Source organism: Plectrocnemia conspersa, unplaced genomic scaffold, assembly GCF_051122295.1.
Source record: "Plectrocnemia conspersa isolate PC_06_02 unplaced genomic scaffold, ASM5112229v1 ptg000004l, whole genome shotgun sequence".
Taxonomy (NCBI): Eukaryota; Metazoa; Arthropoda; class Insecta; order Trichoptera; family Polycentropodidae; genus Plectrocnemia; species Plectrocnemia conspersa.
The window spans coordinates 8,880,507-8,898,050 of record NW_028277168.1 but is presented as its reverse complement, the minus strand read 5'-3'; the positions used below and the strand labels follow the sequence as shown (position 1 = coordinate 8,898,050).

The 17,544-nt window shown below is 26.5% G+C and overlaps 1 protein-coding gene across 1 annotated transcript in view; it reads right to left on the bottom strand.

Annotated features, from left to right (window-relative positions):
* LOC148235844 (zwei Ig domain protein zig-8-like) overlaps window positions 1-13,199 on the bottom strand; it is a 46,582-nt gene extending 33,383 nt beyond the window's left edge. Inside the window, exons 1-2 of the mRNA XM_088184218.1 lie at window positions 12,951-13,199; window positions 10,745-10,996 (exon numbers count right to left, since the gene is read on the bottom strand). Of these exons, the coding sequence (XP_088040344.1) occupies window positions 10,745-10,886 (142 nt within the window). The 5' untranslated portion in view covers window positions 10,887-10,996; window positions 12,951-13,199. The remainder of the gene's footprint in view (window positions 1-10,744; window positions 10,997-12,950) is intronic.
* Window positions 13,200-17,544: the final 4,345 nt, after the last annotated feature.

Below are 17,544 nucleotides of genomic sequence, written 5' to 3'. Positions count from 1 at the left end.
TAACGGTCTCATCAAAGTTCGGTGTTAGTTATAAAAAAGTTCTGTATCTTTAAAAATAATAAAAACTAAAGTTTTTCTGAACTTCTTTCATATTTATTGATCATATTGTAATAAGCAACAAAAAATATTTAGGATTATTCACGACAACAGAAAGCGGTCAGTACAATGGTTGGACAAAATTGAACGTCAAAGTTTTCCGAAAACATTTTGCATTTTGTATAATCCATTAGAGTTTCAAATTATAGCAAAACAATAAAGCTTAAAGTTATAAGGTATCGTACAATTGACCTTCCAAAAGTTGAATTAGTTGAGCTTTGAAATATTGCCTTATCAACATAACTTGGTAGACAATCTTGACAATAGTTTAAACTTGTTTAAACATTTCGACAAATTCTTACAGAAAAGTATTCGAAAACCTTACAATTAAAGTGCATTTTGAGATTAAATCAAATTTAGAACTTTTCTGATCACCGTATTAAAATAAGCTTATAAATGATTAAAAAATGTGTCTTTAATTAAATTTATATTATTGAAGTACAACCTAATTTAAGAAAATAATCATTAATTAGAAAATCATAAATCGCAAATATTTTCCTAGAAAGTTTATATCAGAATTAATAAATTTGTATTATTTAATTTTATTAATAATAAAGTAATCTACTAATTTAAGTTGAAAATGTAAATAGATATTTATATTTTGTACTTTAAATGTCGTTAATAAATATTCTAGACACAAACAACAAATTCCTTATAATTAATTATTACTGAATTTTCATTGAATTTTTATCCTTTCACATCAAGGTTGAAATGTAGTATATATTTATTTAATAAAAATATTTTTCTCGCATATTTAAATTCATTGTGTAATTTTACATATTTCATTAAACTACATTTTATACTATTTTATAAAACTGTCTTACTAATATGGTGCGTTTTGTTATTAAAATATATGAAAAGTGTCTAAATAGTAGTAATACGATATTGAGAGTTAAATTGTGTCTGTTTTATTTTACCATAAGAACAAAATTTCTATTGCAATTTTAAATCAAAATGCTAACGATTTACGTACGATAAATTAAAAGTATATGTTTATATGAAACAGTATAATAAAATAATTGAAATGTATGATTTGATTTTACTATCTAATATAACATACACAATGTTCTTATAAATAAATTATATAATGACTTAAATACCATGTTTCAATAAAGATAAATAATCAACCCATTTACCACATACATAATACTCGAATATACCGCACAACATCTCCTTTCGAAAATTGTTGTTTGCAGTGAACTTAATAACCTTTCAAAAGATTAAAACTTAAGGCAGCATAATCGATACTACTCTCATAATAAATACATAATTTATCAATAAAACGTTTGGCAAACACTTTCACGGAACACCGTGTATACAAGAATGGCATTATGAGGAGTCGGGTGAAGTGGGATCGGCTTTTAGGTCGCCGGGGGAAGAGAAGCCCTATATCAAAATCTGCGGACGTGGATGTTAATGGCGATGTTAATCATCCCTTTAATTTAGGGCACTTCCTGTGCGGATGCCGAGGACACCCAGGGTGCAAGGTGGACCAAAGAACAGTGCTTTTCAACTAGTTATGTGTCATAAAAAATAAAAAATCTACTTAAAATTATTGCATATGGCTTGCATATATTTCTTATGAATAAGAATCATTTTTAATGAAATAATATTTAAGTTGATATAATTACTATTGCACCAACGTATTATTATATTAAGGTTTAATTGTAAAATATAAAAATTAAGAGGAGATTAAATAGTTAATCATTGTTAACCAGCATTACCAAATAATAAAACAATAACATTAAATAAAATATTAGTAATCAAATTTAAAAAAAATAAAGAATAAATATCTTTAATTATATTTGATAATTCTATAAAATGTTGTTTGTGGATATATATCCATTTATATTACACCTGTCTAAATTAATTATTACCTGACACCTGATTTTGCAATATAGCTCGTTCCAAAGATCCAATCAATAGACAATCGTCAAAGAGTAAGCACAAAGCACAAAGATAAGTGATTGCCTTCAACACTATTAACCATATTTGATTCAGTTGAAGAAACTATACATAACCTAATAATGTTATAAATTATGTTTAAGAAAATAAAAACATTAAAAACATACATATTTGATCCTTCAGGTATATTAAACATTTTTACTAAAATTTTTAATAAAAATTTACTGTATAATTTTCTAAATCAATTTATTTTTAATTATTAAGAAACAATAAAATATACTTACGAGATTTTTGCGACATATGATATATATTTTATATTAATTTACTTCTCTCCTACAATTAAGGTTGAAAATGTGAGTTAACCATTCAATCGGTTAAAAAACTTATTTTATATAAGACATCGGTATATCCTTAATTAATTTAATAAGACAAAAATAATCCAATATATAAATAATTAAAATATTATTTTTTTCAAAATGGGATAAAATAATTTGATAAAATACTTGACGTCTATCCCTACTCTACCGTTTAAATTCCAGACATGCTTAATAGCATGCACTTCAACTAAAATGTGTAGTCGATAATTCCCTTCTCTACTGACCTTAGTCTTTAGTGTATTTTTAAAGAAGCCTCAAATTTACCAGAGACAAAGTTGAAAAACACTGACCCAGCGTTTGTCGGATCATGTCGGTTATGAGGGACGGTGAAAATGAAGGAGGAGCGGGGACGAGGGCGATATAAAACGGACATGTTTTCATCTCGGGAAGGATGAATGATGAGTCTCGGAAGGCGTGTACCCTCACGACCGCGACACGCTCCAGGCCGGATGACATTTGAATTGCTAATCCCGCGGGAGTCATACGCGGTGCCGTTAATGCCCTGGGCTGTTTGGGCCGCAGTCAGCTAGGGGGCGCCCGAATCTAGCCGGTGATGTGTGTGATCGATGCCTAAATTGAATGATGGATCTGGTCTAGAGTGCTGGAATCGCGATGTGTTGAATTGGAGTACGACTTTACATAGCATTTGATTTTGGAAAAAGTAAATAATACGGCCATAAAAGCATTTTATTTTTAGATTGACATATATACCTTTCAATCAACCAGTATTTAATTTTTATATATATTTAACTTGGACAATCATGCATTTGGTGAGCCTGTGAACAAGCTACTATTGGCTCTCATTTTCAGATAGTATAATCTTTCTATTAGCGCTATATAAAAAACATTTTTAGAAACTTTTATAAGTTGTTCATAAATTACATTCATCGTTAAACGCCATATATATTTAGTTGCTATAAAAAATGGCTTTTGAGCCATCCGACGCATTTTGATCATTTTTATAGTAAATGTAATATATAATAAATTACTAAAAAGTCAGCATATTACAAAATTAAAAGAAGTATATTTATATAACGTACTAGTATATTGTAAACTCGTTACTAGATCAGTTCGGTGATGTAGTTAATCTACAGTACTTTGGAATTAAATGATTTTCAATGGATGCAAATTTATGTTAAGATGGTATAGTTTGTCGATTTATTTTTCAAACTTAAGAATCAGGAAAGAAAATGATGTGCCACTACAAACAATAGATTTGGAGTGCTTGAAAACGTTTATCAAACACTTATAGTACCCTTAAAAAATTCTAACATTTTTTCTGCACTTTTGTCAGACATTATTCTTAAAGGAAAATCACATCAAAACCAATAAAAGAAACCGACTGACAGATAAACTTAGTAGCGCATTCTTGGGCTTAAAATTTAGCAAATGAAATTCTGCTTAAAAAAATCACTATTGTAAAGAATTATTTGTTTTTTTTTTAATGTATTAAACATATAATTCTTTTTTTACTAGGGCTGCAAATATCACAAAACTATGGATATTTCTAGATGTGACACGGCATCCGATTTATGCTAGGCTTTCTTAGAAGTTCGACACACCGAGTTCAAAGGCTTACTTTCACTGCTTTAATGGATGCTGATTAAATTCATATTGGTTTTAAATGGCTTATTGTATTTTCAAGCACATAAATATCTTCAAAATCGATTATCTCAAATGAATGCGTTGAGTTGGCCCTTTATATTCTCGAAGAGTCATATGTGGGTTTGTGTGTAAGCATTTTCATCGATATAAATAATTTGTTTTGAAAGGTATATTAAAAAAAAATAAAATGTGCTCTGCTTACAGCTTTAATCACAATGTTACAAAATTTTATTTGATTTATAAATACAATTCATCAATATAAATCTGATTTTTTTTGGCTTGAAATAATACTTCAAATTGTATTTGCAATTTATGGTATCTAGTATTTATAATAAATAAAGTACCTGAGATAAGCTTATATATATTTTTTTAGCAATTGTATGTAATATTGGCAACAAATTTCAAATTATTGGCAATTGCAATGCTAATTTTCTATAAGGACAAATCTATAAAATTACATATATTGTATTACTACTAACGTATTATTATTTTTATACGAAACATTGAAATAATAATATATAAAATGTCTTTTCACTTTTTTTGTCAGTCTGTAAATTTGCATTAGAGTAGATCGGGTTTTGAGGCTGAAGAAATGGGATCTTGCAGCCAGATAGCATCAGAAAAGCTGGTAACAATTTAAATAATAAATATATATAAACTACCAAATATATGCATAAATTTGGATCAGGCGGCGGAATTAAAATGGCAGATCTTGGAAGACAGAGCTGGCGTGTCGAGTTGTATTATTGTTGACTATAATGTCAGTTAATTAAAATTTAATCGAATTGTATACAGGCCTAAAAAGAAACAGTATTGATAGCCACTCTGGCGATCGGTAACCAAAAGTCGAAGAACAATAGTGATGTGTGCAGCTTAGAATGTATTGTCTTGCTTATTTATTTTCAAACAAAAAAAGTTTTTGTTAGGACTTATGGATAATAAACGTCTTAAGATGAATGTGCAATAGAATAACCCGTTAAATATATACAACTATAGAGTCACAAAATCTCTTTTTTATTATTTTGTGAATATACTGTGTGTAACCCGACTTTCAAGACGGGTTGATTTTATTTTTCTTTGTTCAAATGTGATCGTTAGTGTAACCTCTGAGTTGTAATAAATTATGCAGGATGTTGAAACCCCTGTGCAAAACATATTATACAGGTAAATGTAGTACTAAATAATGTAGAATTGCAGTTTGTAATAAAAAATATTACTTTTATAGATATAAAAATATCACAAGTATGTAATGTAGGACTTACTAGGCTTAAAACGGCAAAATCTCAGTGGCTATATGATATTGTAATTCAACAAAAGTTACTTTTGCTATATAACTTGCACTATAAATGTTTCTAAAAGTACAAAATGTAATTGCAACTATAATCGTAAATACAATAGATGTCTAAATTAAAAAATCTTTGATATTAAAAGGTTTTTTAGTGAAATTGTAGTAAAAGGTTCATGGAATCAGGTAATTTCACACTGATATTATTATATATATAATTTTTTTTTAAATATATTTACTCAAAAAATATTTTCTTATATGCTTAAAAAATCTAAATTTTGAATGGACCCAAAATAAAATTTAATTACTTACTAAAATATTTTGCTACAATACAGCTCTAATAATAGTACAATATAATCGAATTTGTTATCCAAAAACCGTGCTGTAAATTCCAGCATAACATATTTTCAATTATGTACGGCACACAATTTTGAAAACCCATTGAATGGTTGCCAAACAAGCGTCAAATAGAAGGGGTAGACCACAAGCCGTGACACAGCACAACTCAAAACCCAACACATTTCGAAATGATGCACTATACAAACGACAAGATGATAGATTACTAATAAAATTTATTAATAATAAAAAAAAGTTAATAACAAAATACCCTTACGATGTATTTACGTCGATTTTTATTATAACAACAAATAAATCATTCCAAGATACCAGTATCTATACAGAATCTTTGAGTTTATTGCTTAATGTTTTTCTACTATTCAATGAAAATAATAAATAAGGACTAACAATATACCTCTTAAATTATATATATAATATTACGTAATTTCAAGGATGAAAATAATTTAAATTATGTAAGATAGTTTTTTATTTTATGTTAATCATTGGCATCAAAATGTTATTAAATTATGTTACAGTGAAAGCATCAATTACATTTAACTTTCTCATCTGCTAACTATATATATAGACACTATAAATTAAGTCAAAAAGAAACAAATATTCCCTGTTCGGAAAGTTATGGTGCATGAAAACTAGGTCACACTTCTACGAGTATGTAACCTTTAAAATTAAATTTCCACTCGAGGCAAACGTCATGTATTTAATAAATCAACAAGTTTACAGTAAAACTTAATTTTTATTAAAATCTAAAAATATATAATTCACTATTCAATAAGAGGCAGAATCGATAAGATTATAATGTTAAGTGAACGTTATTCAGTTGAGTAGATAATATTTAAGATTTTAAAGAGACTTTGAGAGTATAACCGAAGTATATTTTAAAAGCTATTGCTATTTTAGTAATATTCATGGCATATACAACCATTTCGCATTGAAGCATACTTTGGTATTTTTTAAGGTTTTTTAAAAAAAATCCACATAATATAATAGGATCAAAATAAGCCTCGTTATACATAGACACGGTCGAGTCCTCTTTTATAACTTGAAACTCCGACCCAAGAATAAAATTCCCAACATAAATTTTATTCATAAATTCATGTACGTATGAGTGTATTTTATGAACACACAGGGTATGTACAAAGCAACAATAGCAAAATTTTATCTTTTGAACATTTAATAAATTAAGAAAACCATATTTCATTATCTTTATTTGTATGTAAATATAAATATTCAACCTAAATAAGTCACAACTTCACTTATACTTAATGGGTATTAATTTTAATTTCATGTCTTACTACTTTAAATTGAATTAAAAACACCTGTTTTATAACGATAATTTATACCTAATACTTGGATATTCTTTAATAATGGTAATAAGCCGACTTTACAATGCTTCACAATGTTTTAAAATACAAGTTATATAAATATCTTTGTAATTAAAGCTTGTCTTTACATTATTTGTATATAAATAAATAATTGTTCCGTTTTGAAATCTTGTAAATAGCTGTTTTCATTATACGTATTAAATTAGCCAATCCTAAAATGTATTTTTTTTTTAAATTTAAGATTTAATAGTTAGTCGTGCCTTGGTCATTGAAATCAAGGTGCATTTTTTAATATATCTGTTGGTTCAACAGATATAATAAAAAAAACATCTAGACTTCATATTCCTTTTAATTCTAAAATTTACGATGATGTGAAACATTTATACAAAGTTTCATGTTATATAAATTTATCAAAAAAATAGACAACATACACTAAAAACATTTGTGAATTTGGAAGGTGGTTCAATAAATAGCCGTAAATAGCAAATATATTTTTTTAAAATCAAACATAAAATTATGGTATCAAGAATAATGCTAGATGTAGAAAATTATCAAAGGTAGAGGATGATATCATAGCTGTAGAAATGGAAGCAAATGCTACGAAAACTATCCATCGGTTGGCTCAGTAAACCGAACCAGTCCAATTTAACAGTGCATAGACATATTAAGAATATGAATAAGGTTTAGAGACAAGATGTTCGCACGAATTGAGCAAATAAAACAAGTAATTAGTGATCCGTTATCACAAAAGCTTCTAAAGCTTAAAGCTAGTCGCCTCTTCTCGATCTTTTAATAAAATGAGGTGAGAGTAATGCAGCGAAACATCTAAGAAAGAATGAGTACCTGCATTGTTGTTTAACACAAAAAAATAAGAAATAATACAAACCTGTGTTGTTAGAGCTGGTCTTTAAGTTTCAATAAATAAAAATTTTAAAAACATTTTAATACAAACACTAAACGAATAATTAGACAAATATTTTAATAACAAGTAGTTAAATAACGAGCGAATATATTTGGTATTAGGTTTTTCTTCGCATGACCTAGCTCAACTATAGTTTTAATTATGCATCACGATATTGCTCTGTGAGCTTAAGAAAAGCAAGAAAATACACTCTAAAAAATGAATCTATTTATGAAATTGGAAACCATATTTACAGGTATTAGTCAGCTACTTATTTAAGCTATTTAACATATTTAAGATTAAATTATGGTAGATTTATGGTTTTTATATGATGTTTAACTTTCCTTATATAAATTAATTTTAATGCATGCGCATTTTTTGTCTTATTTCTTTATAAGTATACCGTGTGTGTAAACTCGAATATATCTACATTTGTAAGCAGTCATGTGCTATGAAGATCTTATCAAAAATACGCTCACAATCTTTTTGCCGTGTATCATTCAACGAAATAGATTATACGTCTCACAAGCATCTTGATAGAGAACCGTGATTGATGTCTTATTTCTTCCCCAGTTAAAAGGAAATACATACGTATATTCAAGCCACGGTGACAACCGGGCTTAGTTTACCCCCGGGAATTGTCAACGAAGTAAGTATGACAGTAAACCAGGACGTAACACGACAAAAAAGAATCGTTCCCCAAGTTCAATTGGATAGGACGAGAGTAAAAAGAAAAAAAAATAAGAAGGGGCGATATCAAAAACGGCATACCGCCTACTCTGTATAAATGTTGAAGTAGAAAATTCCACGAATAGTCCAAAGGAACGTCCCATGGACAATTTGCCTTTACAGAATTGCGGTCAGCTACGGTGGTGACATCGAAAACAAAAAGCGTCGCGGTGGTTACCGTAGTAAAACTAGGGATGGAATTTTCCAACCCCCATTTTCTCGTGTACCTGTGCGAGCGCCGTAAAACTTTACCTATATATTTTGCAAAACCAAACTAATGAGCCGTGTGAATTTAATTATTTCGAATGCAAAACTTGTTTTGCCGGCATTTATGATGTTTAATTACTGGGCTATATGTATAAAGCATATAATTCAAGCTCAATTTATAGAGAGAATATTATCTGTAGAAATATTTTTACAGATATTTTTTAGTATATTGCATGAGAAAATTATTTATTTGTATTTATCATACATTTATTGCTGTAAATTATTTTGAAATTAAATTTAAATAGCCTTGAGTGTAAATTATGTAAATTATAGTTACGGCATTTTAACCTTAATATTGGCACTTGCCTCTTTTCATGTCGATACATACGCTTCAGAATTTTTCCCAACTTTTATTTAAGAACATTAATATACGCAAATGCTGGTATTAGTAGTAAAAGTAGTCAATATTAAATATTTATTTGAATATAAATATCTCATTAAATAATTATTATTAGCTATTTTTACTAATGTATAATTTTGTTTTTATAAAGACCTAAACCTTACAAATTAAGTGAAAATTAACATAAGCAAAGCATACATATAATTGTATCACAAACCATAAAAACATGTTTAAAACTAATCTCATTAAAAAAATAGTTAAAACTGTAATAATTACACTTTATGAATGTTTCATTTTGAGGAATTTTACTAATTTAAAAACTATTTCTATTTTAGTAAAACGTTTGTCTTTAATTGTATATTGTTTATTTTAGAAATTTAATTATTAAAATAATGTCTAATATTAAAGCTTTGCAAAGTTTTTTTGACTTACTGAATATATTACAAATGTATTAGAGAAACGCTTAACCCATTATTAATAAAATATTGTTTTTTTAGTAAATTAATGGTAAAATATTGTAAAAAGTAAATATTATGATTATTTTACACCTAAATAAATATGTAATAAATATAATTAATACCCGAAGATTTGTTTTTTTATCATTTTTTCCAAATATAAATTAAGTTAACCAATTTAATATATATTAAAACCTATTTATAAAAATAATATGACGATAAACTTTATCTACTCTTATTTTTATATTATACTAATATATCAAATAATTATCATTCGGTGTACCAAATAATAATTAATACAATTATAAGATAGAATAGGGTTCGATACTATATTGCTATAGGGTTAACTAGAATTACCCTTATGACCTTATCATTCAAAGTATACGCTTACTATTAAAATGTAATTAAATATAAAAATAGTACTTTTTTAAATAAACACATTTTTAAAACAAGTTTGAGTTTAGTATTTTATAATATAGTATAATATTAATAGTATAAGATTCTACAATATAGGCCAGAGGAATATAAATTTAAAAGTTTTAATTTTTGGGAAATGGCTCCTTAAAATACGGTCCATTTAACTTTTAACTCTCTATCTAACAAATTTATTTTAGGTAATCGAAATGTAGGTTCGTGCAAATTAGAAACAGTCATTTAAGAATTATATTCTTAGCTTACTACATAATGTATGTACATGAAATAAAATATAAATATGCATTATATATGTATACATAAATATGTAAAAGTGTAAACATTATATTTTGTATAAGCATAGTCATATATAATGTTTGGTATACCGTAATGTATTTCAATTAAATCATTATATAATATAATAACGCAATTACGCAAAATTATATAATTATAGTTTATTCAGAAAAAATACAATACTCGTATTCGTAATTTCTCGCATGTTAAAACATTATAAACGAAAAAGCTCGCTCTATAAGAAATTTTACCAAAAGCTCAGATTTTCAATCCACACGCAAATATACGTTTCTTTGGCATTAAGCTGAATCGATCACAATAATAAAGTTTATATTGCGTGTATTATATTTATATACTAATATAGTAAGCATTATATATAATATTTTTTAATAATCCTTACCAGCACTTATGAGAAACAGGAGTGGCGTTATCAATCTCGCCGAATTGGTGATATTTTTCTTCTTTTTGCGAGCATCTCCTCGTCGCCTACTTCTCTCGAAAAAGTATTCCATTAATCCATCCATTATTTTTTTTCTTGACATGTTGTGTGCTTATCTTCATATACACAAACATAATTCACACGAGCATATGAGATTCTTCTCCACGTCAGAAACATAATCCCTTCTTTTGCTATCTATCTTTTGCTACTGAGCTGAAATGTTTAATTATAAATCATAAACACTTTATTCACTTATATTCACATAATTATTTAACACGCCCGTTTATTATATAAATTATTATATAACATATCGCAAACGACGCCTTTAATGAAAGCGATAAAACGACCGTTTCTATTGTGCGGCCTTAATTTTTTTTCGTTCCACTCGAAAAGTTTTTGCGGCCCTCGCATTAAACTTATCGTTAAGGGTTGAAAAAAAATCATTATTTATTGCTGAGGTTCTGCTTTAAGTGCAAGCTTTTTTCCCCCGTAACTGTTTAACAGTGAGCAAGTTCGAAACTGTTTAATTGTTTTAAAGCACTTTTACACCCATCTAGATGGCGTTGTATTAGCATAAACTAAATTTATTTGAATAAAAAATCACTTTGCAGTTGAAATTAATCCTTTGCGAAGATATAAGTAAAGTTCTTATAATATATAATATTTTATGTAATTTGACGCCCAATGCCATAATCTCGTTCTTAAGTAAGGTAATATCGGAAGCCGTGTAAAAGATTACACCTTCCGCTTGACTCGTTAACCAATGTTATTATATTTCTTAGGGTTATCTTACTGTTAGCAATGTACCTAAATATACATACGTGTATAAATATATATATATATATATATATATATATATATATATATATATATATATATATATATATATATATATATATATATATATATATATATATATATATATATATATATATATATATATATATATATATATATATATATATATATATATATATATATATATATATATATATATATATATATATTTATTCCCAAAAATACTGTAAATACATATTTAAATTGTTTAAAGTCCACATTTTTAATTACATCTTAAAAGCATTCCGTTCGTAATTAAGTTTGTCAACATTCCTTTCCTGAGATTTCCTAGGACTTTAAAATAAAATTAAGACAAATCACACCGTAATTTTACTCATTTAAATTAAAAATACTTGGGTCTAATAAAATAATAATTATCTTGCTACTCAAAGTAACAATGCTAATATTTATCGAAAAAATGTGGTGATTAATAGCTGTAATAGTTTTATGAAAATGGATTTGGATTTATACAAAACCGAAAAATAATTGAATATTAAAATTATAATTGAGAGAAAATAAAAATAGTAACTATATTTTTTATTTACTTTAAATCTTAAAATATGTGTAACTAAAACTATGGTTTAAGATGTTTAATAATTTATATATTACAAGTGTATAAAGTATATATAAGGATTTCTTTATAATATTATATTCTACTTATATGATTAACCTAAATCATACGTAAACCCATGTGTATAGAAGATCGAAATTAGTAATTAGATATATTTGTTAGCTCTAGCTTTTCCTAATCGGACCAATATTAAGATAATTAAATAAAGCCCAGTTAGATTGATATGCCATTAGAGCTATATAATAATAAAAACATACAAATTTTGATATACTATTATATCAAAGTATTAGAATAATTACAATATTATTGTATCGTCGCCAAATATTATTAAGTAATTCAATAACCTCAAAATTTGTAATTTAATATATTATATTATTAGTTTGTTTCTGATATAATAAGTAGCACTAAAAATAAGCTTACACTAATATATATATATTTCTAAAGTAAAATAAAAATGTAAAATGTTGTCCTAAAAGAAATAATAAAACTGTTTCACATTTGTATTTAAATGAGAATCGCTACCTTATTTATATAATATAAATAATATTTGCTACCATCTTAATTGGTGTTAAAAATCTGTATTTTTAAGATTACTGTGTTAGTACTAAATTTCAATAATAAAGTATAATAATTCAAGAATATGACATTGGCGTTTAGCTTATATTTATTTTTACTATATCGTAGCATTTTAAAAATTATTATTTTTTACATAAAAAGTATTTAAAATTTTAGTATTAAAAAAACAAAAAATTCTCTTACATGTTTTTTATATAAAGTTCACTTTTTTATTCAAACATTGATTTTCCAATTCACTTTTATGCATCCAAGCAATACTTATGTATTTTTACTCATTTTCACGGTTTTTTAATGGCGTCACGTTTATATTTATCGTAGCGGTTTTCATCATACAACCGGCGCTTTTCATTATCCAAAAGGGTTAAACCGTGCGAATGGGTAAGAGGTTATAAACTGCGGGTCGCGGTCCGCGCATGACGCGCGTTCCGACGCTCGGCGGCGCCTGATGCGACTGGCGCTGGTGTTAGACCGCACCCCTCGCAACCAACCCCCTGGTCCACCCCCACCCTGAAGCCTACTACCCCCACCCCTAGCGAGAAAAGCTCTCGTGATTTGTAGAGGGAGCCTTATATACTTTTTCCCCACTCGCGGCGACCAAAGTGTTTTACTATTAATCACTATTGCATTCGATTCATCCTTTCGCCAAAAAGAAAACGGAATAAATAAATTTTTCATTTAACAAATTGCTTAGTGATCAAATATTTATCTACTCCATTTACTGCTCGTGCTTTATTCAATTTAAAGTGGTGGCTTGGAGTTTAATTTAAAAGGTATAACTTTGACTAGCTAGATGAAGCAGTGGTGAGAGCTTATAAATTGAAGGTCGTGGGATCAAAACTCATAAGCAATCTAATTTTTTTTTAATATAGTATTGTAAGTAAAAAAATTAGTTATTAAGTATTACAACAAATTTTATGTTTGTAGGGCAAGTAAGTGCTACTTTGTCAGCCAATGAAGCGTCTTGTTTATTCCACAAATTATTTATAATATGTCACTAATTATTAGTACAAGACATCGGTATATAATACGAGAAAATTTACATAAATCGCTTTAGTAAAACAGATTGTCAAGTTTTTAGTGCCAATATAAGTAATAATATTTGCGCGCCACTCAAAGTCCAAGTCTTCAAAAACAGAGCCTCTAATGTTTTAAGTCTATGTACTGGTATATAAAAAACAGCATTTATATAATTTATGCTAGCAGCTTTGACAAATAGTAAACGGTTATAGTAAGGCTTATTTAGCCGAATTAAATTCACGCCTCTTTCAGTTCGCCTATTGACTGAAAAAAACATACATAACCATTAATAACAATATAATTTGTAAAGCCTAACGATCCTTAATCACGCGTTGGAAAAATTATTCTGAGTCGTGAATAACATAAAGTACTTTACTAGTATACGCAATACAGCGATATTATTAAATCTAGCAGCGTTGACAAATATATTTTGCCTGATTTATTTAAATGCATTATTTAAAATATTCCTTAATGTGGCCTACAATAAATATCTAGCTTATATCCTGAACTAATTTATCTTAACATCATAACATAATTTAGACAATTACAGTAGGTTATTAAAAAATGCATATTGTTAAAAAAAACAGCTGTATTGCTGTTTGAAAAATTGCATTAAAACGGGATTGTTCACACTTTAAAAAGTCTATGGCGATTTCTATTTCTGGGTGAACTCGTACTATTTTTTAAAATATGATTTTCTTTAATTGGTGATTTATAAAATGCCTTTGTTTTTATCACTGTTTTTTTTTTAATTAATAAAATTATAAAAATTCCTTATAAATAATATAATATATTCAAAAAAAAATATATATTATAATAATAAAAATGTAATAAGATATTAAAATAAAAATAAATGTTTGATAAGAACACTGTATTCGTTTTATTTATATAAAACAAATCTGACTACATATTTTATTTGGTTTCTTATATTTCAATTTTTATATTAGAAAATATTACAAAAATATCACGCATAACACATTTTGCTTTTATTTAAACCTAAAAAAGGTTTTTCTATATTTTTTTCTTATATTGTAGTCACTAACGATTTTATTTTATTATATTTTTTGATCACAACTATATTGTAGCTAAATAACATAATTTTAAGCATATAAATATTTATAATTTATAAAAAACTGCACACGAAATGAAAAATGATATAATAAATGTTTCAGCTCTTAGTTGCTGTCACATAAAATATTTCTGTATTTGGCAAACTGGTTGAATAACTCGTGTATGAAAAGCACTCTTGAGCGCTGACGTCCCGGCCCCGACGGAAAGAATAAAGAGCGCGAACGCGACTCTCTAGGATAGTTGTGCGCAAACTACATATTTACATTTCCGATATCCTATTTTGTTGAAAAATTTGTCGCGATCTATGAATAGTTTTCTTAATTGTCAAATTATAGATGTTCAATTCTTGGTGGGACTTCCACACATATTTCTGGCTCGTTAAAAATCTGATTTAAATAAAAAATTTCATAAATCAACGATTTTATTTAGGCACTTAGTACAACAAAGTAAAATACTTTAATTTAAAATATTCAACTAAGGATTTTACTTCTATTTTAATAGTAAGAAATATTTCACGATACTGGTTTATATATTACCGATCCTTATTGTGTATTGCTAAGGATTAATGTGTCATATAAAAAATTAAAGACTACATCTTAAACCACAGCATTGACAATATCGTAATACAAATATTAAAGTTAAGCTAAAGTTATTATTAATTTTATTTTAAGAAGAGTTCCTCTAAAATTGTAGGAAAATCTTTTAGAGCCCAGTTTCTTAAATAATTTTACATTTAATAATGCTAAACGGTTAACGTTATACTAAAGCTCATTTGATAGTATTAAATAAATTTAATATATTGAATAAAAATAAAAAATATCATGTTTTTTTTTTTAAGATCAATCTAGGTTGTAACTTATATGATGGTATATAGTCCTTTACTAAAGAGCTTATGTAGTCTTTTAGTGATCTATAAAAAATATATAGCGAGGTATTGAGTTAATTAAAATACAAACGTACATAATCTGCTTCTTGTATTTAATATAATGTAAAGATTTAGTACTGATCCACCACATTGTAACGCTTTAAACTTACGCCTGTCATTTTACAACTAAAGTTTGACAAATTAAATAAAATACTGAGCTTCTCACATACTAAAAAAAATACTCAATACTGTTTTATAAGACTATACAATACATAAAAAATGTATTTTATATACTGAATATTTTTTTTCCAATAAATATTCCATTTACCTATTGCCCTATAAATGAAAGAAATTTAACAAAAAATAATATATACTGTATAACCTAATAAATTACAAATACAAGATAAAAAAAAGCGAAACGTGCTGCTTTCCACGCTGCTACTTATTTTATTTTTAGTATGCTAATGTTTTTTTAATTACTTGATATAATTCAAATTAGATATTTTATTTTAAAATACCTCAGATATATATCCGATACAAACCATTTGACGCAATCAGGCCAATCGCTAGCAATCGATTGTTCAATACATCGCACGACCTGAACAAAATTTAATTTTACACCTCGAGGGGAATTGATTACTAAAACGAGGTTTACATTTACATTAAACGTTGATAAAATCAAACGAGTTTCGATTATTCTGCGTACCAAGGAGTCCCACTGACAGGAATTAATTCACGAAACTGAATTTCCCCCAACTTTTGTCGAAATCATGAATAATTGATCAACTGTGTGTTTCATTGTAATTGAACTAATTGTACTATTTTCAAATTCGTGTTCAGCGAATTCAGCCTTACAAATGTTAATGTGTTATAAATATTTATATTCATTTTATAAATCATATAATATAATACGTAACATATAATATCACCACTCCAACTTCTACTTTGCCTTTCATAAAATTACTCAATTTATATGTATAATTTTAGGTCCTTTTCAAATATAATAATATTATACTTTTATATTATTATAACATAATGTTATATCATCGTTTTTCTTGAATAAAATTACTTTGCCTTGATAAGACAGATAATATTTCAAAGATATGTTTTATACTTCTAGTTATATTATAAAAAATCTAATATAAATAATGTACAATTTATTTTTATTATATAATGAGGTAAAAAAAATGAATAGTCATTTGATATAATAAATTATTTATAGTGTTTAAAGTTAAAGTTATATGAAATAATAAATACTAAATTAAATCAATGTATAAGCTTATATATAAATTTATTGGATATATACCAACCAATTACAAAAATATAATTTTAAATAAGTTGTATTTTTTTAAAGCAATAATAAATCCTAATTAAAATTTACAATATGGTGTAAATATACTTAGGTATAATATAAGTGTATTACTGCTCAAAAATAAGTTTAATTTAACACAAATCCATTCTGTTTTTCTTGTTCCTTAAATTATAAAATATTTGTCGAAAGTCTCATTAATTATTTTTATTAAAGACCTAACGGAAAAGTTCCAATGTAAGAACTTTAAATTAAAAATGTACATCAAATAATTGTATATGATTGCTTAGTAATATATGTATGTAAATTAATTTAAATATCTTTTTGTAAAGTATATTAATTAAATATTTAAGTAGATTTGTTAGTTTTTATATGTAAATGACAAATAGAGAATATTATTGTCCTTAAAAATAAATAAAATACTATTATGTTAAAAAAAATAAGTAGCTTTCAAGAAGTTTCATAATATAGGATTAATATTAACAAGTCTATCTTAAAAAATAAAAAAATAACTG